A 23,602-nucleotide genomic window follows, 5' to 3' on the forward strand; every position below is an offset into this window, starting at 1 on the left:
AGAGTGTTGAATTACGTGAGGCTTATTTGATCATTCGTTAGGCTTTTACAACTGAATTTATGTGGATGCAGGTGGCATTCCGCAAACGACTCAAGCCTTGTTCACATTGGCAGTTTGAAGTGACACAAATCCTATTTTTTCGCATATCCAATTCGAATCGGCTTTTCAAGCCACATACAAAGGTGATTTGAAATCAGATACAAATCATGTGACTTGTGTCTGAAAGGTCAAATCTGATTTATTTAAAGGGAGTCCAAATTGAGCAAGTTCCCCATTATAAGTACATGGGATTTTGATTGAAGATAAGCTCTCTTTTAAAAACACACATTGAAAAAAGCAGAGAATTTATATTGGTTTATTTTGTAGAAATACACCCTTCCTCACTTTGGAAAGAAGAAGGAAGATTGTTCAAGCAACACTTCTCAACGCCATCCCATGTGATGACAGATTTCCACAGTGAGTCAAACTACATTTGAAAAAGTAAATCAACTTAAGGGCATTGTCATTTTTCACCCAACTTTTAACCTAAATCAATGACATGGTGAAATGTCTTGTTGATTTCACATTAGTTGACAACTCAATCAAATGTAAATCAAAACTAGACATTGAACTGAAGTCTGTGCCAGTGGCGGTCGGTCCTATTTAAGATGAGAGGATGATAAAATTATGATCATGGCCTTATTTCTATTACAGCATATTGGATGACAGTCATTCATATTCCATTCACCCAGTTCAATGTAGCATTGATAGGTTGAGGCTACTACATGATACTTGAAAGTTTCCCTGTACCCATCATGAGGTTGCTACAGTAAAGGGAAGAGGTGACTCCGGGATGCTGGCCTTCTAGGCAGAGTTCCTCAGTCTAGTTTCTGTGTTCTTTTGCCCATCTTAAATCGTAGTTTTATTGGCCAGTCTGAGATACGGCTTTTTCTTTGCAACTCCAGCATCCCGGAGTCGCCTCTTCACTGTCCATGTTGAGACTGGTGTTTTGTGGGTAATATTTAATGAAGCTGCCAGTTGAGGACTTGTGAGGCGTCTGTTTCTCAAACTAGACACTAATGTACTTGTCCTCTCGCTCAGTTGTGCACCAGGGCCTCACACTCCTCTTTCTATTCTGGTTAGAGCCAGTTTGCGCTGTTCTGTGAAGGGAGTAGTACACAGCGTTGTACACAGCGTTGTACACAGCGTTGTACACAGCGTTGTACACAGCGTTGTACACAGCGTTGTACACAGCGTTGTACACAGCGTTGTACACAGCGTTGTACACAGCGTTGTACGAGATCTTCAGTTTCTTGGCAATTTCTCGCATGGAATAGCCTTCATTTCTCAGAACAAGAATAGACTGACGAGTTTCAGAAGAAAGTTCTTTGTTTCTAGCCATTTTGAGCCTGTAATCAAACCCACAAATGATGATGCTCCAGATACTCAACTAGTCTAAAGAAGGCCAGTTTTATTGCTTCTTTAAAATCAGCACAACAGTTTTCAGCTGTGCTAACATAATTGCAAAAGGGTTTTATAATGATCAATTAGCCTTTTAAAAATGATCAACTTGGATTATCTAACACAACGTGCCATTGGAACACAGGAGTGATGGCTGCTGATAATGGGCCTCTACGCCTATGTAGATATTCCATTTAAAGAAAAATCTGCCGTTTCCAGCTACAATAGTCATTTACAACATTAACTATGTCTACACTGTATTTCTGATCAAATGTATGTTATTTTAATGGACAGAAAAATTTGCTTTTCTTTCAAAAACAAGGACATTTAAGTGACCCCAAACTTTTGAATGGTAGTGTACATATGAGATGAGTAAAGCTGTATTTTAAACATTATTAAAGTGACTAGTGTTCCATTATTAAAGTGGCCAGTGATTCCAAGTCTATGTATATGGGGCAGCAGCCTCCAAGGTGCAGGGTTGCGTAACCAGGTCGCAGCTGACTAGTGACTGTTAAATAACCGTCTGACGCCCTTGAGATAGGTGTTTTTTAGTCTCAGCTTTGATGCACCTTTACTGACCTCACTTTCTGGATGATAGCCGAGTGAACAGGCCATGGCTCGGGTGGTTGATGTTGATGATCTTTTTGGCCTTCCTGTGAAGTGTCTGTGTGGACCATTTCAGATCGTCTGTGATGTGTATGCAGAGGAACTTGAAGCTTTCCACATTCTCCACTGCAGTCCTATCGATGTGGATAGGGGCGTGCTCCATCTGTTGTTTCCTGAAGTCCACGATCAGCTCCTTTGTTTTGTTGACGTTGAGTGAGAGGCACCACTCCGCCAGGGCCCTCACCTCCTCCCTGTAGGCTGTCTCGTCAATGTTGGTAATCAGGCCTACTACTGTTGTGTTGTCTGCAAACTTGATGATTGAGTTGGAAGCGTGCGTGGCTACGCAGTCATGGGGGAACAGGGAGTACAGGAGGGGGCTGAGCACGCACCCTTGTGTGGCCCCTGTGTTGAGGATCAGCAAAGTTGGTGTTGTTTCCTACCCTTCCTCAGGAAGTACAGGACCCAGTTGCACCGGTGATATGATCCTTAACTAGCCTCTCAAAGCACTTCATGATGACAGAAGTGAGTGCTACGGGGCGATAGTCATTTAGTTCAGTTACCTTTGCTTTCTTGGGTACAGGAACAAATGGGGGACAGCAGACTGGGATATGAAGATTGAATATGTCCGTAAACACTCCAGCCAGCTGGTCTGCGCATGCTCCGAGGACGCGGCTAAGGATGCTGTCTGGGCTGCAGCCTTGAGAGGGTTAACACACTTAAATGTCTTACTCATGTCAGCCATGGAGAAGGAGAGCCCACAGTCCTTGGTAGCGGGCTGCATCGGTGGCACTGTGTTATCCTCAAAGCAGTCGAAGGTGGTGTTTAGCTAGTCCGGAAGCAAGATTGTGTCCGCAACGTGGCTGGTTTTTCCTTTGTCATCCATGATGGTAAATAATGTAATGACAATTAAATTCTACTGGAAACAAAATAATCTGAAACAATTAAAACGTTGCTGTTGCCTTGCTATGTTGTTGTCTTAGGTATCTATTTATGTAGTGTTATCTCTTGTCATGTGTGTTTTGTCCTATATTTATTTTATCCCAGCCCCCATCCCCGCAGGAGGCCTTTTGGTAGGCCGTCATTGTAAATAAGAATGTGTTAACTGACTTGCCTAGTTAAATAAAGGTTAAATAAAAATAAAAAAGAACTGCAAATCTATCCTACAAGTTTGTAGAGTCACAAGCTTTGATGTAGTCATTGCGTGCTAGGAATATGGGGCCAAATACAAAACTTTTCAATACTTTATTTATAAGTATGTTTAGGGGTGTAAAAAATGTTGACAGCTACCTTTGAGAAAAAGTATTACTTGTTAAACAAAATCTTTCTCTGAGCAATTGTATTAGTATAAAATAATTTTACCCATTTTTTTTGCATTAAATATTTGTATTTATTTTACCTTTATTTAACTAGGCAAGTCAGTTAAGAACAAATTCTTATTTTCAATGACAGCCTAGGAACAGTGGGTTAACTGCCTTGTTCAGGGGCAGAGCGACAGATTTTAACCTTGTCAACTCGGGGATTCGATCTTGCAACCTTTCAGTTACTAGTCGAATGCTCTAACCACTAGGCTACCTGCCGCCCCTGAAATATAGCTCAGTATTTGAGTTATTTATTTTATATAGTTATTATTAGACTCCACTGTATGTGTAAAGAATGTTACAATTATCAACTGAGAATACACAAGCTATCACACACGGGTAATGGTTAAAACACTCAAGGAGCAAAAAACTGACCAACCAAACCCCTCTCAGCAGTGAGATATGTTTGAAGGGCTTCAGCTCCATCAGTTCTCTGTAAATATATGGAAAACATCACAGGAGCAAACATACACATTTGTTTCACATGCAGAAAAACTTCTCCATAAAGCTACTTTTGAATATAACCAGAAATTTCACACTGGAGCGAAGACCAACGCTTAAGGCTGTTGTGGAAAGAGATTTATTACAAAACAATCTCTTAAAATACATGTGCTGATCAATACAGGTGAGAAAACCACACAAGTGCAGTGATTGTGAGAGACTTTCTACTAATCAGTTATATCAAAAGGCGAGTCCATGAGAGAAGCCTTTCAGCTGTGACGTCTGCGGGAGAAGATTCAGCCAAGTCATTCATGTCGCAGCCAACATGCAAGTGCACACAGGAGTCAGACCATACTCATGCAAGAGATGTGGAAAAGGCTTTTAGAATTCAAGACACTTCAAAAAAGAATATCTAAAAAATAAACTGTCAGTAGCTACGGTTATCTTCTGACCGCTCTTTCAAAGGTGAGAAGAGTACATGCCAACCTAAATAACATGGACATCTAATAACTGTTCACCAGTTTGAAAACTGAGAAATTTTTATTTTCAATTGGATTTCCCAAATGATTCCATACATCCATACATGATTTATACTCTGATGATCACATCACTGATATTCACACCTTGGTTCTAATAGCCCATGTTTACTACAGTTGCTGTAATCTTTGAAAATTGTATTTTGGGTAGTTTAACTGGGCAAATAATTACCCATTTGGTTGTTTGGCCTTACGGAATGCTTTAGGTGCAGGCGAGAATTGATGAATCCCATTTATGCAGGGTGGAAACTAAGAGAGTGATAAGATATTTAAAAAATGTGGTTTATAAAATAATGTTTACTATTAGTAAAAACTTAAATCCTGCAATAAGACAGTGATACTGTTACTATATTGCATTTTTGTGTCTCTGTTGTAGTCCTTTCTTATTGAGTGTCTCTGTGATTTTGCCTTTCAGACTGCAGAATAGAGGTCGTCTCCTCTCCAGAGTGTTGCCTCTTCTGGTGGCGTTTTCTGTCGTTAATTTGAGAGAAGCTTTGTCCACAGTCTGAACAGTGGTACGGTTTCTCTCCAGTGTGAATTCTCATGTGTATTGTGAGTGAGTTCTTTTGGAAAAATCTTTTTCCACAGCAGGAGCACTGGAAAGGTCTCTCTTTATTATGCACCCTTCTCACATGAGTCATCACGTCACATGAACGAGAAAAAGTATTTCCACATTCCGAGCAAGGATAGGCTGCTCTTTCTCCAGAAAGTTTGAACTTGTGTGCTTGCTTGTGACACTTAAATGTTTTTTCAAGTGCAAAACTCTTCCCACAATCAGTGCAGTGGTATGGTTTCTCTCCAGTGTGCATTCGCTGGTGCCTTTCCAACCGTTGCATATTTGTAAAACCCTCCCCACAGTCAGTGCAGAGGTATAGTACACTTTCAGTGTGTGTTCTTTGATGTCTTTCAAACTTTGCCTTGTTTAAGAAACACTTTCCACAGTCAGAACAGTGGAGTGCCAGGTCTCCAGTATGTACTGGAAGGTGTGATCTTAGTTTTGCCATGTCAGGAAATCTTTTATCACACCTTGAACAGTGGTAAGGTTTCTTTCCTGTATGAGTTTCTTGTGGAAGGTATGCATTTTCTCCAGTATGTACATGCATGTGTGTTTTTAGATCTTCTGGTTTGGAGAAAAGTTCCTCACAATGATTGCAGCGGAAGTATTTCCCTTTCATATGCTTTCGTTGGTGGTGTCTTTTCAAATGATACGATTGAGAATAACTTTTGTCACAATCAGGGCATTGGTGAGCCTTCACTCCTGTATGTGTTAGTTGGTGTGACTTAAGACGATCTAATCGACCGAAACCTCTGTCGCATTCGGGGCAGTGGTAAGGCTTCTCTCCAGTATGTGTTCGTTGGTGTCTTTTAAGATCCCCCACTTGTCGAAAGCTCTTCCCACAGTCGGAGCACTGATTCATTTCAGAGCAGTGGTAAGGCTTCGTACCTGTATGAGTTTCTTGCTGAAGGTATGCCTTTTCTCCAGCATGTACATGCATGTGTGTTTTTAGATCTTTAGGTCTGGAGAAAAGTTCCTCACAATGATTGCAGTGGAAGCATTTCCCTTTCATATGCTTTCGCTGGTGGTGTCTTTTCAAATGATACGATTGAGAATAACTTTTGTCACAATCAGGGCATTGGTGAGCCTTCACTCCTGTATGTGTTAGTTGGTGTGACTTAAGACGATCTAATCGAGCAAAACTTTGTTCACAATCGGGGCAGTGGTGAGGCTTCTCTCCAGTATGTGTTCGCTGGTGTCTTATAAGATCCCTCACTTTTCTGAAGCTCTTACTGCAGTCAAAGCAGTAGTGAGGCTTCTCTCCTCCAGGACTGAAGCCCTCAATCCACTCATCAGTGCCACCTGTATGTTGGGGCTCCTCTCCATTCTCCTGTGTTGTTTGGGGTTGTTGTGGTCTGTCTGAGTTTTGATTATTTTTCTCGGATTGGCACTGGGTATTGGCTGGGCATTGCGGTTTGCTATGTGAAAGCACACTCTCTACATTTGCTGCACTGTTGGCAGCTTTGAAGTTATTCTCCGGCAGGTCCTGTTGCTTTTTCACAAGTTCAGTTTGACGAATGCGTGTGACAGCTTTATCCAGTGTTATTTCTGGGTCCATTTGTAATTGCTCGGACAGTCTTCTGTCACGTAAGCCCATGACTAGTCTGTCTCTTATCATCTCACTGAGCAGAGCTCCATAACCACAATGTTCCGACAAACAATGAAGTGCCGTGATAAAATCATCAGCTGTCTCTCCTGCTTCCTGTTGTCTTTGGTTGAATTTAGTTCGTTCTAATATTACGTTCCTCCTAACTAGAAAATGTCCATCTTGCTGCTCATTATTAGAACTGTGGAAGTGTTCCTGCTTGATCAGGTTGTCATCTTGCAGGTCTTCTGAGGTGTCCATCTCCTCTGCCTGGAAATACATTTAAAGTTGCATAATTACTAGTAGGCCTATTGTCCCTGTTCTTTAAAACAACATTTTGTAATACATAAAATATAGTCTACTTTCATTATGGTTCAAGTCCAAATTAGAATAGATAGCATATGCAATAAATAGCTAAACAAATAACTTAGGTCGATACATTTTTACAGTAGAAGCTAGGTCTAATCATTTGTATTACCTAGCAGTATCAACATGATAATGAGTTGTTTGTCATTAGGTCTAGAGATCACCATGATATAGCATATTGATTGCATTGGCTTGTGATCTAGGCTAGAAAAGGTTCATTGACAGTAGTACTAGTAGTGGGCATTTCCAAGTAAAAAAGCCCCATGAGCACTAGCATGTGAAGTGCCAAATGAAAGTTAAGAGCCTATATTTCTGAGAAATTAAGGCATATCAAATGTTCAACCATTTTCCATCCAAAAAATTAGGAATAAGGAAAGGCTTTGATTTTTGGTGTTGGATTCTAGCTTGAAATATACTTATTACCGTACTATAATGTATTTATTACTTTACATGTATAAGAAATGTAAATGTTTGGGGTCAATGAAGGGTGAATAGGAACATTGTGTATGGAAAGTTAGTGTTACAAGGGGAAGTGTAGTAAGTTCATATTCTGTTCAAACATGTTGTTGCTGAATATTAAAATTTGTGAGCAAGGAGGTAAAGAGCAACAGTCTAGTTTGGGTTCCTGATAAGGCAGGCCAGTTGCTTTGGAACTAGGACCATGAGGAATGTGGAACACAACTCGAGATAAGGTCAACAGTTGAAGAGAGAAGACACTGCTGGGAGGGGGGCCACAGGGGCCCACCCCGAAGACCACCTGATTACAGTCCACACACCCCACTTCCATGAGGATCATAGACTTAGGCAAGCCATGCCAATACCAGTAAGAGGAATCTACTGTGTTTCTGCCTAACAGAGAAGGATTGTTTATCTTAGACATGCAAGATGACACCACCATGTCAAAAGGTATAAATATATGCTTGTATGTTGTGTCTGCAACCCAGTGGGTTGAATAAACTTGGTTTGAGCTTAATCTAGTCGTCCGTTTGAGTTTCTACTCTGTTAAGAACCTAACAGTTGGTGTTGCTAGTGATTCACCACGATTTACAGCCGAACTGGAGAGTCCGAATCAGTTGCGCTGGAGCCGGCACCAAAAACAAGGTAGGCACAGTTCCTAGACCTGTTACCACTCATTCTGACATCTCTGGGAGATGAGTCATAGGCTGAACACAAATTATAGGATACGGACCTAGGAAACCTGAGTTTCTTCAGTAGTCCCATTGTGTTACGAACAGTCATAGATATATGGTGTAGGGTAGGATCTGCAAGGATAGGTCCAGAGTGGAGTTGGGTCCCTGCGAGATCCGTGGGCGACCCCACGGTGAAGGGTAGATTCCGTGTAGGATAGGTCCCAGGTGGGGTTGGTTCGAAGGTCCCAGGGGGGTGAAAGCCCCAGCCGTGGTGGCCATAAAGTGTGTGTATGGATAAATTGTCATTCTTGTATACTAGTACAGTAAGTTGCAGAGAAGTAGTCCATGTAGAAGGAGAAAGGCACGAAGTGCACTCGGTGGAGAATAGAGGATATCTGTGCTTAGAGATGAAACATTGTCATTGTCAGTGAGTGGGAATGTGGATGGTGATAGGTTGCCTGTAAGTTCTGGAGGGCGGCCCCCTCCATGGTGAGTCATCCACAATAGTCTGTGGTGAATTGGCATACAACACAACACAGTGTCATCCAGCACCAAAACTGTTAGGACGAGTGACAAAATAATTAAGCGCCTATACTGTTACTACTCTCCGGGGGAGTGGGTATCACACCGTCATTAATAGAAGGTGAGTGTTAGAACCGTGGGTACAGAAACCTAAACACCTTTGGGGGTGGCGCGGAGCCAATAATACCTGATATGGCGTCCGGGAGGGGTGGAAAGGGAGAATGTTACCAAAGCATTAGAAGCGCTGAAAAAAAGGCATACGAACAGCACCAAGAATCAAATAAGTGGTGAGGAAAGTTAGCCAAAATTGGTACACATCCCGTCGATGGACAGTTTAAATCCAGCCAAGAGTGTATGGATGCCATCGTATTGTGGAACACTGCAATCAAAGAACGGCCCAGACCACAATACACCGGTATCCTAACCACGGCACTTTATCAGCAAAGGATAAAAATGGAAAAAAGGTTAAAAAAATAAAAACCTGCCAGGTAAAATGGAGCAATAAAATGACTAAGAAAACTAATAAAAAACTAGGCATATCCGAAGGGCGTGTGCACAGATGAGATTAACAGAAGCAGGAATTGGCTAATGCGTTAGAAAAGAGTAAAAAGGAAATCAGGAATTAGAGGGAGCCCTTGAGGATAGACAAAAGCAAATAAAACAAGTCATGGTTTCGCTTCAACAGTATCAACATACTTGTATATGCCATTGCCACTCCTCCGCCGTTCGCCCCCAGGCTACAAAGTGAAACAGGTACATCTAGTGTACCACCGTTATACCCTTCTCTTAAGAGGAAAAATAGCGATATGGGTTGCGAGATGCGGAGGACGGGCACATTACGAGCCCGGACATAGTAGTCCTGGATAGTGGATCAGCATGATCCAGGTAATCATAGAGATGTGTGTCCAGTACGAACGCATGCAACCTCGGTTATGTATCATACGAGACAAATAGTCCCAGTGGAGGATAATCCTATCCCAGCTGACGTGCAGCCCCAAGTTCAGCATCACCATCAGCCACTGAGAGTGAGTGAAATGTGTACTATTATGAAAGAAGCACCAGACCCAGTAAAGGAAGGACAAGAATCTATCAGTTTCTTGAGGAAACAGGGTAGAATGAGTGACCCAGCAACCACGAATGACAAAACTGAGGGATTCATGACAGCAGTTGGGAATATTTTGTTATATAAAGTACCAGTCAAAAGTTCACACCACTATTATTCTACAATAATAGGGTGTAGAAAATACTGTAGAAAACAGTAAAAAAGAAAGAACCTGGAATGAGTAGGTGTGTCCTAACTTTTGACTGGTACTGTATATCTGGCCTCTGTGCAGTCGATTGTGGTTCAGCAAGATACCGGTTTCTATGTGGCAGGAGATGTAGGAGGCTACGTCAAACACAGCTTCCTGGTAGATACAGGCGCTCAAATATCACTAATTGCTTACGATGAGAAATTAGCTAAATTTGCGACAGGAAAAAAAGTACCACATTCAGCGGGGTAACGGGCGGAATCGAAAGCGATACAACTATTATCCATGTCCTATATCATAGGACCAGTAACAATACCATGCTAATTTTACATGGCGACGGGAACCAATGTTGGGGTTGGATAATCTCTGCGAAAAGCCAGGGGAGTGGATTCTCAAAAGGTAACAAATTAACATTGGAAGTACAGACGGTGAAAGCCGAGCAATTGTTGTTTCAGGGTCATCCCTTATGGGCAAAAGACGCATTAGATTGCGGTCTGATTGAAGGCTGCAACCCTGTTGTGGTGGAGGTACATCCACTGCCAACGGTAAAACAATATCCTATTAAACCGGAGGCTGAGAAATCGGTGGCAATATTACTAGAGCAAGGCATAGCCGTTATTAAGAATTTCTTCTTAACTGACTTGCCTAGTTAGATTTTTTTAAATTGCATTACGAGGACCAGTCCGATGCAACAGCCCTTTATTTCCAGTAAAGAAAGGACTAAAATGGCGTTTTAAAGTGAATTTTCACGGCATAAACAAACATGCAGTGAAAATCACACCAGTAGTAGCGGATTTGGCAGACCTATTGGCATCTATTCCCTCAGACTGTTACAGCATAGTGCTGGGCGATATGGCCAAAATATCATATCATGGTATTTTTCACATTTTGGACGGTATGACGGTATTTTATGTTTTTGATTAATAAAAGTTCTACATTTGCTTTATGCGTAGTGCGTGATCCTAGGATGGCAACACATATATTCTAAATGATTTCAAGGGGTCTTTCTCCATTCTGATTGGCTTATACTGTTCAATTCAACTTCAACCCAAAATCATGTCCATCAATTTCTGCATTTCCATCAATTTCTGCATTTCCTGCACTCATTTGAGATCATTTCCACACTGCCACGATATGGACAAAAATACTAGGCCTTATTTTTAACCAAATGTTGCAATTGCGATTAGATTAAAACACTTGGGTGAACTTTTGGAATCCTGGAAATGTTTATTATGTTTATTATAATTCTATAGTTAGAATATAAATAATAGTGGGCACTTTGAATATAGTGTTGTTTGACATGACAACGAATGAAAATGCCATGGACAAGTTATTGTGACAGTGTAGGAACCAAAGTGATGTTCCATGTTTCCTAGGGTAGCCTATAATCTTTGGCTACATTACATCTTTATTCATATAGCCAACATATTCATGCTTCGCCTATTCCTCTTTGATTTATAAGATACTGTTGCACAAACAACATGCTGATTTAGGCCTCCACTAGCACTGGTATCAGGCTGTATTAGCTAGCTACGGTTGCTCTGACTCAGTACTAGCTAGTTAGCCAGCTAACTAGAGATTAGCATTAGTGGCTAACACGATGTAGCTTAACTTGCTAAGAAAATACTAACTAGCTGTTTGCAGATGTAAGAAACACAAACTAATATTGTAATTATAGAACACTTGTGGATTTATATTGAGATCAAATTGTGTCAAATGGCGCCGGAACAGAAGGCAGACGTTTTACGTGTCCCCAACCGATTGTTTTTTTGTTTGTTTATCTGCGTTGTTTGTAACTTATTTAACTATTTTTGTACATAATGTTGCCGCTACCATCTCTTATGACCGAAAATAACTTCTAGACATCAGAACTCTGATTACTCACCACGGACTAGCAGAATCCTTTTTCTTCTTTCAAGACTCTGACGAGGCCGAGACGGAGGATAAACGGCTCCCTTGGGAACAGACCCCGACCCCAGTGATCTGGGTGAAGAGGAGGCGGAGAAAGAGGCCGGAAGTCGGGCTGCCTTCTGAGGAGGAGGCGATCGAATAAACCCTCACTCCCCTCAATTCTGCTCGCAAATATGCAATCTTTGGACAATAAAATGGACGAGGTATTGGGAAGATTAAACTACCAACGGGACATTAAAAACTGTAACATCTTGTGCTTCACGGAGTCGTGGCTGAACGACAACAATATCAACATACAGCTGGCTGGTTATATGCTGTACCGGCAGGATAGAACAGCGCCGTCTGGTAAAGACAAGGGGCGGTGGTCTACATATTTTTGTAAACAACAGCTGGTGCACGATATCTAAGGAAGTCTCGAGCCATTGCTCGCCTGAGGTAGAGTTTCTCATGATAAGCTGCAGACCACATTACCTACCGAGAGAGTTTGTCTATATTCTTTGTAGCTGTTTACATACCACCACAGTCAGAGGCTGGCACCAAGATAGCATTGAATGAACTCTATTCCGCCATAAGCAAACAAGAAAACGCTCACCCAGCTCCTAGTAGCCGGGGACTTTAATGCCGGGAAACTTAAATCCGTTTTACCACATTTCTATCAATATGTTAAATGTGCAACCAGAGGGAAAATAACTCTGGACCACCTATACTCCACACACAGAGATGCATACAAAGCTCACCCTCGCCCTCCAATTGGCAAATCTGACCATAATTCTATCCTCCTGATTCCTGCTTACAAGCAAAAATTAAAGCAGGAAGCACCAGTGACTAGATCAATAAAAAAGTGCTCAGATAAAGCAGATGCTAAGCTACAGGACTGTTTTGCTAGCACAGACTGGAATATGTTCTGGGATTCCTCCAATGGCATTGAGGAGTACACCACATCTGTCATTGGCTTCATCAATAAGTGCATCGATGATGTCGTCCCCACAGTGACCGTACGTACATACCCCAACCAGAAAACATGGATTATAGGCAGCATCTGCACTGAGCTAAAGGCTAGAGCTGACGCTTTCAAGGAGCGGGACTCTAACCCGGAAGCTTATAAGAAATCCCGCTATGCCTCCGACGAACCATCAGAGGCAAAGCATCAATACAGGACTAAGATCGAGTTGTACTACACCGGCTCTGACGCTCGTCGGATGTGGCAGGGCTTGCAAACCATTACAGACTACAAAGGGAAGCACAGCCGAGAGCTGCCCAATGACACAAGCCTACCGGACGAGTTAAACTACTTCTATGCTCGCTTCGAGGCAAATAACACAAACATGCATGAGAGCACCAGCTGTGCCGGAAGACTGTGTGATCACGCTCTTCGCAGCCGATGTGAGTAAGACCTTTAGACAGGTCAACATTCACAAGGCCGCAGGGCCAGACTGATTACCAGGACGTGTACTGCGAGCACGCGCTGACCAACTAGCAAGTATCTTCACTGACATTTTCAACCTCTCCCTGTCCGAGTCTGTAATACCAACATGTTTCAAGCAGACCACCATAGTGCCTGTGCCCAAGAACACTAAGGTAACCCTGCCTAACTGACTATCGACCCGTAGCACTCACGTCTGTAGCCATGAAGTGCTTTGAAAGGCTGGTCATGGCTCACAACACCATCATCCCAGAAACCCTAGACCCACTCCAATTTTCATACCGCTCCAACAGATCCACAGATGACGCACTCTACACTGCCCTTTCCCACCTGGACAAAAGGAACACCTACGTGAGAATGCTGTTCATTGACTACAGCTCAGCGTTCAACACCATAGTGCTCTCAAACCTCATCAATAAGCTAAGGACCCTGGGACTAAACACCTCCCTTTGCAACTGGATCCTGGACTTCCTGACGGGCCGCCCCCAGGTGATAAGGCTAGGTACCAACATTGCCACGCTGATCCTCAACACAGGGGCCCCTCAGGGGTGCGTGCAAAGCCTCCTCCTGTAGTCCCCGTTCACTCATGACTGCACGGCCAGGCACGACTCCAACATTAAATTAGCCGATGACACAGTGGTAGGCCTGATCACCGACAACAACGAGACAGCCTATAGGGAGGAGGTCAGGTCACAACTGGCCGTGTGGTGCCAGGACAACAACCTCTCCCTCAACGTGATCAAGACAAAGGAGATGATTGTGGACTACAGGAAAAAGAGGACCGAGCACGCCCCCATTCTCATTGACGGGGCTGCAGTGGAGCAGGTTGAGAGCTTTAAGTTCCTTGGTGTCCACATCACCAACAAACTATCATGGTCCAAACACACGACAGTCGTGAAGCGGGCACGACAAAACCTATTCCCCATCAGGAGACTGAAAAGATTTTGCATGGGTTCTCAGATCTTCAAAAGGTTCTACAGCTGCACCATCGAGAGCATCCTGACTGGTTGCATCATCGCCTGGTATGGCAACTGCTCGGCCTCCAACCGCAACGCACTACAGAGGGCATTGTGAACGGCCCAGTACATCACTGGGGCCAAGCTTCCTGCCATCCAGGACCTCTATACAAGGCGGTGTCAGAGGAAGGCCCTAAAAATTGTCAAAGACTCCAGCCACCCTAGTCATAGACTGTTCTCTCTGCTACCACATGGTAAGCGGTACCAGAGCACCAAGTCTAGGTCCAAGAGGCTTCTAAACAGCTTCTACCCCCAAGCCATAAGACTCCTGAACATCTAGTCAAATGGCTACCCAGACTATGCGCATTGCTGCCCCCTCCCCTCTCACCACTGCCACTCTCTGTTGTCATCTATGCATAGTCACTTTAACAACTCTACCTACATGTACATACTACCCCAACTAAACCAGTGCCCCCGCATATTGACTCTGTACCGGTACCCCCCTGTATATATTGTTATTTTTTACTGCTCCTCTTTAATTACTTATATCTCTTATTCATATTTTTTTTAACTGCACTGTCGGTTAGGGGCTCGTAAGTAAGCATTTCACTGTTGTATTCGGTGCATGTGACTAATACAATTTGATTTGAAACATTGTGGTCATCAACATTGTTGCATGTGCTGCATTGACCCTGCAGACTGAAGGAAAGTGGCTCGTGGTCAAGCAACAACAAATGCTCTCCTTGAGTGACAAGGGGTGGGACTAAGTCTGTGTGGAAAGTGGCGTGGAGAGTGAGAGCAGAGAGGGATGACTCAAGTAGCGGAGTAAACTATAAAAATGGACGTTACATTTGTGTACATTTGAGGGTTCCATCTGGTACAGTACATAGATGATTTGTTGTTGGTGTCAAAAGACAGAAACTCATATGCGAGACCTTACAACAATAGTAAAGTATTTGGCAGAGCAGGGTCACAAAGCATCACATAAGAAAGCCCAATTGGCAAAATAGGAGTTAACATATCTGGGGGTTTCGATTTCAAAAGGCACAAAGCACATTACACGCGATCCAGTAGAGACAATGAGTTCTCTGGCACGACCAAACACTCAGGAAAACCATAGGGCTTTTCAATTTTGTTAGACATTTTATTCCGTCATATTCTAAATTCAAAAAGGCACTCGCACATCTGAGCTCTCCTTTTTGCAGGTGCATGATAACAGTAGAATAAAATTAGAAAAAATAAGAAACCCACACACTGCTCTTGATAGGATCATTGCTCTTTAATAAGCTTTACATATCGACCTCACAGCCTTCACTCTGATCGAATACAACAGGTGTAGCATTGACAGGACAGAAATATCTAACTATTAATATAAAACAAATCAGGTAAATATGTAATTTCTCTCTCGCAGTTTGAGTTAACTTCTCTACGATAGGGGGCAGCATTTTCACTTTTGGATAAATAGCGTGCCCAATTTCAACTTCCTTCTAGTCATCCCCAGAATATAAGATATGCATATTATTAGTAGATTTGGATAGAAAACACTCTGAAGTTTCTAAAACTGTTTGAATCATGTCTGTGAGTATAACAGAACTTATGTAGCAGGCAAAACCCAGAGGACTAACCATTCAACATTTTTTTTTTGTTGAGGTCACTGTCTGTTCAATGAGTTTATTGGGATACTAGATTTCTAAGGGACTTGTTTGCAGTTCCTACCGCTTCCACTGGATGTCACCAGTCTTTGAAAATTGGTTGAGGTTATTCCTTTGTGCAATGAAGAAGTACGGCCATCTCGAATCAGTGTAATGTTATGTGTACTGTTTGAGAGTTGCGCAAGACTAGAAAAGTAGCGTTAGTTTGTTGTCCTCCTGTATTGAAAACAGATAGACCCGTCTTCAATTTGATCGATTATTAACGTTTAAAAATACCTAAAGTTGTATTACAAAAGTAGTTTGAAATGTTTTGGCAAAGTTTACACGTAACTTTTGAGATATTTTGTAGTGCGCAAATTGGAAGCTGTTTTTTTCTGGATCAAACGCGCCAAATAAATGGACATTTTGGATATATATGGACAGAATTAATTGAACAAAAGGACCATTTGTGATGTTTATGGGACATATTGGAGTGCCAACAAAAGAAGCTCGTCAAAGGTAAGGCATGATTTATATTTTATTTCTGCGTTTTGTGTTGCGCCTGCAGGGTTAAAATATGCTACACTCTTTGTTTACTGTTGTGCTATCATCAGATAATAGCATCTTATGCTTTCGCCGAAAAGCCTTTTTGAAATCTGACATGTTGGCTGGAATCACAACGAGTGTAGCTTTAATTTGGTATCTTTCATGTGTGATTTAATGAAAGTTTGATTTTTATAGTAATTAATTTGAATTTGGCGCTCTGCATTTTCTCTGGCTTTTTGCCAAGTGAGACAGTAGCGTCCCGCCTAAACTCAGATTTTTGGATATAAATATTAACTTTACCGAACAAAACATACATGTATTGTGTAACATGAAGTCCTATGAGTGTCATCTGATGAAGATCAAAGGTTAGTGATTCATTTTCTCTTTCTGCTTTTTGTTACTCCTCTCTTTGGCTGGAAAAATTGCTGTCTTTTTCTGTACCTTGGCTCTGACCTAACATAATCGTTTGGTGTGCTTTCGTCGTAAAACCTTTTTGAAATCGGACACTGTGGCTGGATTTACAACAAGTGTATCTTTAAAATGGTGTAAAATACTTGTATGTTTGAGGAATTTAAATTGTTGTTTTGAATTTGGCGCCCTGCAGTTTCACTGGCTGTTGACGAGGTGAGACGCTACCGTCCCACATACCCTAGAGAAGTTGATTAATATTATGGTGTTTCTATTCCAAGAAAAACAAAAAACCCTCGGTTTCTGTTAGGATGGAACGGAAACTATGGCGCTGTACAACATGACGGTCGGGAGTAGGCTACAGTACTGGGCTATTTAGCTAAAGAATCCCCATGTTGTGCGGGCACGCGGGAGACCGGGGTTCAATTCCCAGACGGGGAGGAAGGAGTAGGCTGTCCTTGTAAATAAGAATTTGTTCTTAAAACTTTAGGGATAGGGGGCAGCATTTTCACTTTGGATGAATAGCGTGCCCATAGTGAACTGCCTCCTACTCTGTCCCAGATGCTAATATATGAATGTGTATATTATATTATTAATATGCATATTATTATTACTATTGGATAGAAAACACTTTGAAGTTTCTAAAACTGTTTGAATTATATCTGTGAGTAAAACAGAACTCATTTGGCAGCAAACTTCCAAACAGGAAGTGAAAATTCTGAAAATGGGGCTCTGTGTCAGGGCCTGCCTATTCAACTGGCTTATATTTATGGATCTGTATGCACTTCATACGCCTTCCACTAGATGTCAACAGGCAGTAGAATGTTGAATGGGGTGTCTAGCTTGATGTGAGACCGAATGAGAGCTTTTGGAGTGACAGGTCCGCTCTTTTGTCAGTATTCAACTGCGCACCAAGGAACCTCACATTGTCTTCTGAAATGCGTTAGGTATACACGACGAAATGCTCCGGCTCTGATTTTATTGGATACATATGAGAAAAACATCATAAAGTAGGATTTTCAACCGAGTTTGACCAGTTTATTCGACGTTTATTGGGACTTTTGGAATTTTTCGTTCCATGCGCTAAGATTTCTTGGACATGTGCCCTCCACATGGCTAGCCAAAGTTGCTAATTCGACAGAAGAAATGGACATTCTAAAACAAAACAACGATTTATTCTGGAACTAGGACTCCTTGCACAACATTCTGATGGAAGATCATCAAAAGTAAGAGAATATTTATGATGTTATTTCGTATTTTTGTGGTTTGTGTTGGCTCCAACAAGGTGGAGAATTGTTGGGCGCTGTCTCACAATATTGCATGCTGTACATTGTACTAAAGTTATTTTTTTAAATCTAACACAGCGGTTGCATTAAGAACCAGTGTATCTTCCATTTGCTGTACAACATGTATTTTTTAGTAAAGTTTATGATGAGTTTTTTGGTTAGATTACGTGACTGTCCAAAATTTCTCTGGACAATTTGGTGCATCATGGCTACGTATTCACAATGTAAAACCACGATTTGTACCTCTAAATATGCACATTTTCAAACAAAACATAAATGTATTGTATAACATGATGTTATAAGACTGTCATCTGATGAAGTTGTTCAAAGGTTAGTGATTAATTTTATCTCTATTTGTGGGTTTTGTGAAAGCTATGTTGGCGGTGAATAAATGGCGTTGTGTGTTTGGCTATTGTGGTGAGCTAATATAAATATATATTGTGTTTTCGCTGTAAAACATTTAAAAAATCGGAAATGATGGCTGGATTCACAAGTTGTTTATCTTTCATTTGCTGTATTGGACTTGTGATTTCATGAAATTATATGATATCCCTGTCGCGTTAGGCTAGGCTATGCTAGTCAGCTTTTTTGATGAGGAGGATCCCGGATCTGGGAGAGAGAAGCGGTAGAGGTTTTAACTGACTTGCCTAGTTAAATAAAGGTGTAAAAAAAAAAAAGCCACAATCGGTGTTCAAAAATACCGATTGTTATGAAAACTTGAAATCGGCCCTAATTAAATCGGCCATTACGATTAATCGGTCGACCTCTAGTGTGAACATATAAAACGTTGTTGGGGCGTTGTTTGGGCTGTGTTTCTGGACCTAAGAAAGGCTTTTGATACTGTTAACCATGAGATTGTCATCGCAAAATTGTCCAAGTTCAACTTTTCTACCGATGCCTTGAGATGGATGAAATCATACTTTGAAGGCAGAACTCAGTGTGTCAGAGTGAGCAATGAGCTGTCGCCCACTCTCAGCTATGATGTGGGCGTGCCCCAAGGGTCAATACTGGGGCCCCTCCTGTACAGCCTGTACATTAATGATCTGCCTTCTGTCTGTACAGGGCATGAAGTTCAAATGTATGCAGATGATACAGTGATATATGTGCATGCAAAGAGCAAACAACAAGCTGCACAAGAACTCACTACTGTAATGGACCAGGTTACAAGGTGTCTCAGTGACTCGTGTTTACATCTCAATGTGAAAAAAACTGTCTGCATGTTCTTCACAGAAAGGGCAACAGATGTTACTGAGCCAGATGTCTGTGTATCAGGGGAGAAGCTCCCGGTGGTATCTGATTTTAACTACTTTGGCATCATATTTGATTCCAACCTCTCTTTTAAAAAGCAGGTCAAAAAAGGTCATTCAAATAACCAAATTCAACCTAGCTAATTTCCGATCTATACGAAATTGTTTGACTACAGAGGTAGCAAAACTGTACTTCAAATCTATGATACTCCCTCACATCAAATACTGCTTGACTAGTTGGGCCCAAGCTTGCTGTACAACATAAAAACCCATTCAGTCTGTCTACAAACAGGCTCTCAACGTGCTTGATAGGAAGCCCAATAGCCATCATCACTGTTACATCCTCAGAAAGCATGAGCTCCTGAGTTGGGAAAATCTTGTGCAATACACCGACGCATGTCTTGTATTCAAGATCCTAAATGGCCTGGCTCCTCCTCCACTCAGTATTTTTGTTAAACAGAAAACCCAAACATATGGCAGCAGATCCACAAGGTCTGCCATGAGAGGTGACTATAGTTCCCTTAAGGAAAATCACCTTTAGTCAATCTGCTTTCTCTGTGAGAGCTTCACGTCTGGAATACACTGCCATCATACACACATAACGGCACCACCTATCACACTTTCACAAAAAACATGGCTAAAGGTCAATCAGATTTGTGAACATAATCCCTAGCTGTGTATTGCCGCTTTCCATGTTGTCTGTAGCTTGTGAGGTGTGGAAACACAGTTGCTTTTATGGATTTTGTCTTGTTGCTTTTTGTGCTATGTTGCTCTGTCTGCATGCTATGTCTTGCTTGTCCTATGTTGCTCTGCGTGTGCTCACTGCTTATTGATTGTCTGTATTGTAATTATTAAAAACAACCTGCCCAGGGACTGAGGTTGAAAATTAGCAGGCTGGCTAAAACCGGCACTTTTACTGAAACGTTGATTAATGTGCACTGTCCCTGTAAAAATTTAATATAAAATTAAAACAATGTGGGAATAAGAATAATGTTTTAGTTTCTGTTCATTTATAAGTAATGTCAATGTTTATATTAAATGTTAAACAGTATGGATATACTACTCAAAAAGGAGACTGTTGGATTCGAGCTTGAAATATACTTATGTTACCATACTAGAAGTTATTACTTTACATTACAACGAAGGGTGAATAGGAACGCTGTGTATAGAAAGTTACAAGGGGTGACAAAGGGAAGTGCAGAAAGTTCATATTCTGTTCAAACATGTTGTTGCTGAATATTAATATTTGTGAGCAAGGAGGTAAAGAGCAACAGTCTAGTTTGGGTTCCTGATAAGGCAGGCCAGTTGCTTTGGAACTAGGACCATGAGGAATGTGGAACACAACTCGAGATAAGGTCAACAGTTGAAGAGAGAAGACACTGCTGGGAGGGGGGCCACAGGGGCCCACCCAGAATACCATTTGATTACAGTCCTATCTCACATACACACACTTCCACACCCATGAGGATCATAGACTGAGGCAAGCCATGACAATACCAGTAAGAGGAATATACTTAGTTTCTTCCTAACAGAGAAGGATTGTTTATCTTAGACATGCAAGGAGATGACTTGCCTAGTCGGAAGGTATAAATATATGCTTGTGTGACTTGTATGTTGTGTGCGCAGCTAAAGCACACAGTGGGTTGAATAAACTTAGTTTGAGCTTTTTCTAGTCGTCCGTTTGAGTTCTACTCTGTTTGTTCAGAACCTAACACTGGTCAAACAGATGGAAAAGGGGTCTAAGAAAACATCTAGCAGAAATAGTCTTAAAATATATTAGAAATACATAAAAACACAATCATGTGTAAAGACAACTGACAACTAATATGAACATTTAAATGTAGTTTTGCAGAAATGATTTGCCTTCTGTAAATGTAAGTAATTCTGTTACCAAAAACCCACATATCTTTAAGATATTTTCTTAGTTCACAGAAGTAACAAGTAAAGCTAGACCTACTTTCTCTTTCTGTCAGGTGGTGGTCAAACCCCTCCCTCTCCAGTTAATGTTAACTACCCCTGCGCTTACTGACACCTACACATTAGCCCCCTTTCTTTACATTTACTGTAATCAGCATCCTCCCCCACTGAGTGCCAGCCGACACTGAATGTTGAACAGTGGTTGAAATTTGGGAGGTCCAAATCTGAACTAATCAGATGTCTTTCACAAGTTTGGACAATACAGTAAAATAAAAGTAGGGCAGAGTATAGTCCGGTACAATAGAGTACTGTACAGTAGAATTTAGTACACTAAAGTTCAGTATAATTTGTGTACTCTACTGAACTATACTCTACCATGCTGTACTTTAATGTCCAAACTTGTTTAACATAGATATTTATGATCAGTACAGATTTGTTCTGGTCCAGACAAACCAAACTTGGTCTTGTTTGGGGACAGACCTCAGAATAATAGCCAGTGTGTAGAATACCCAAACATGCAAAGGAGGTTATTACATTTCTCTACCTTTGTGTACTCAGAATACATCACCATGAAGAGAATAACAGTCATAGTTATGGATTTCTGTACAGATCAGGGACCCATAATGTAATTATATTACCATCATTCTGTTACTGGGTGTTAATCCAATTCACTTACTGTAGCTCAATATGCAATATATATATTTTTTTTTTTACTTGAGTCTTCATAGCTAACGCCGCATTCTTTCTGCCGACATCTTTGAATCTTAATTCGGAGTAGAGTTTTTGGAAAACGTGGTCACAAACTGATGGAGATTATACTGTCATTCTGTTAACAAACTATATCTGTACTGTTCGAGTACATGTGTTTTTGTAAAATCTTCAGTGGAAATTGTTAAAAGTAGTTATTGTGCAAAGAGTTGTATGGTTTGTTTAACTTTGCAATCAATGGTTTTTGTTTGGCATACTTTTGAAGTGAAAAATCGGTGTCTCAGCGTCATTATGTTACCTTTGAATTGCCTGGCTCCTCTTCATCTCGGGTCTCCTGCATTGTTTGGGGCAGTCCTGCGTCCTCAAGTTCCGCCATTTTCAATGGTGTGTTTTGTATCCAAACAGAAGTGTTGCGGGTAAAACCAGTGGCTGCAAACCAACCAAGTCTGCTGTTCTATTCTATACACAATATTTTTTGTCTGCTTTTGCAGGTTGCAAATTGAAGCTTATGGTTAGATTTGATTCAAAGTGAAAATAAAAATAAAACAATCTCACAGGACCGTTGTTGTGCTGCTGCACGTCTATCCACTGCTGGTATTCCTCTCTCCACACCAGAACGTGATGCGGTTAAAAAAGAAGAAAAACGCAGCAAGCTAATCTACCCTCTGAGAACAAAGTGTCGTAAAATGCTTGCAGACGTTTCACTTTACGTATGAATGCAGAGTATTAATGTTCTAAAACCAGAAAAATCGCGAGACTTCCGGGAAAGCATGCGAAGCAAACTGACATGACAACTCCGGTGTTTGTCGGGTTTAAGGAAGGCAATGAGAGACAGTGTTGATTTTAACTTGTAAATCTTGGTGGGGCAAACCAACAAAAAACATTTTTGATGCATGCCAGCAAAGTCACTACACAACACTAAGCAATATATTCATTGCATTATAACGGTGACAAACGGTGCCCACAAACTTAAGGCCTACATAAAGCTGTCCCAACAGCAGACCTTTCCTTCCAGCACCATGGAGTGAATCCTTTCCACCGCTACACCTGGCTATCAGCGGAGCCTTTTCTGGCAGCGAAACAGTTCATTCAGCCCCATTTACTGACTTTAAAAAAAAACATTGCTGATAGAATTTGTTCTTAACTGACTTACCTAGTTAAATAATTGTAAAAAAATATGGCTGCCTTGCTTAAAAGGATCCGACCCTTTTTTTCAATGTTTCACCTAAAATTACATACCCAATTCTAACTGCCTGTAGCTCAGGAACAAGTGTTTTTTTTTGTACCATCTTTGAAACTCAAGAGAAAGGCCATAATATATTATTACACCCTAGGTGCCATTTAGATTTTGGCCAGTAGATGGCAGCAGTGTATGTGCAAAGTTTTAGACTAATCCAATGAACCATTGTATTTCTGTTCAAAATGTCGTATCAAGACTGCCCAAATGTGCCTAATTGGTTTATTAATACATTTTCAAGTTCATAATTGTGCACTCTCCTCAAACAATAGCATGGTATTTTTTCACTGTAATATCTACTGTAAATTGGACAGTGCAGTTAGATTAACAACAATTTAAGCTTTCTGCCCATCTATGCCTTGGGAAATGTACATGTTACTTACAACCTCATTAGCTTAACTGTCCCGTGGGGGGGGGGGGGGGGGGACACTCACACCAATCCTGTAGAGGTTAAACAAATGTGGTTTCAAATGAAAATTGAGACGTAGAACCTATAGCATAATCCGTAATTTCGAATAAGAAATTAATGAGCAAGCTAGGAA

At 41.3% G+C, this 23,602-nt stretch overlaps 1 protein-coding gene across 1 annotated transcript; it reads right to left on the reverse strand.

Annotated features, from left to right (window-relative positions):
• Positions 1-3,968: 3,968 nt before the first annotated feature.
• LOC139566359 (zinc finger protein 271-like) lies at positions 3,969-22,448 on the reverse strand. The gene is made up of 2 exons (XM_071387485.1): positions 22,122-22,448; positions 3,969-6,792 (listed from the first exon to the last, which is right to left on the reverse strand). Exons 1-2 carry the CDS (start codon positions 22,197-22,199, stop codon positions 4,765-4,767), a joined length of 2,106 nt encoding a protein of 701 aa, XP_071243586.1. The 5' UTR covers positions 22,200-22,448; the 3' UTR covers positions 3,969-4,764.
• Positions 22,449-23,602: the final 1,154 nt, after the last annotated feature.

Source organism: Salvelinus alpinus, chromosome 38 (assembly GCF_045679555.1).
Source record: "Salvelinus alpinus chromosome 38, SLU_Salpinus.1, whole genome shotgun sequence".
Taxonomy (NCBI): Eukaryota; Metazoa; Chordata; class Actinopteri; order Salmoniformes; family Salmonidae; genus Salvelinus; species Salvelinus alpinus.

Coding starts and splice junctions, on each gene's coding strand:
- LOC139566359 (XM_071387485.1), bottom strand. CDS start 22,199: ATGGCGGAACTTGAGGACGCAGGACTGCCCCAAACAATGCAGGAGACC. Junction 6,793..22,121: donor AGGAGCCAGGCAATTCAAAG/GTAACATAATGA, acceptor ATGTATTTCCAG/GCAGAGGAGATGGACACCTC.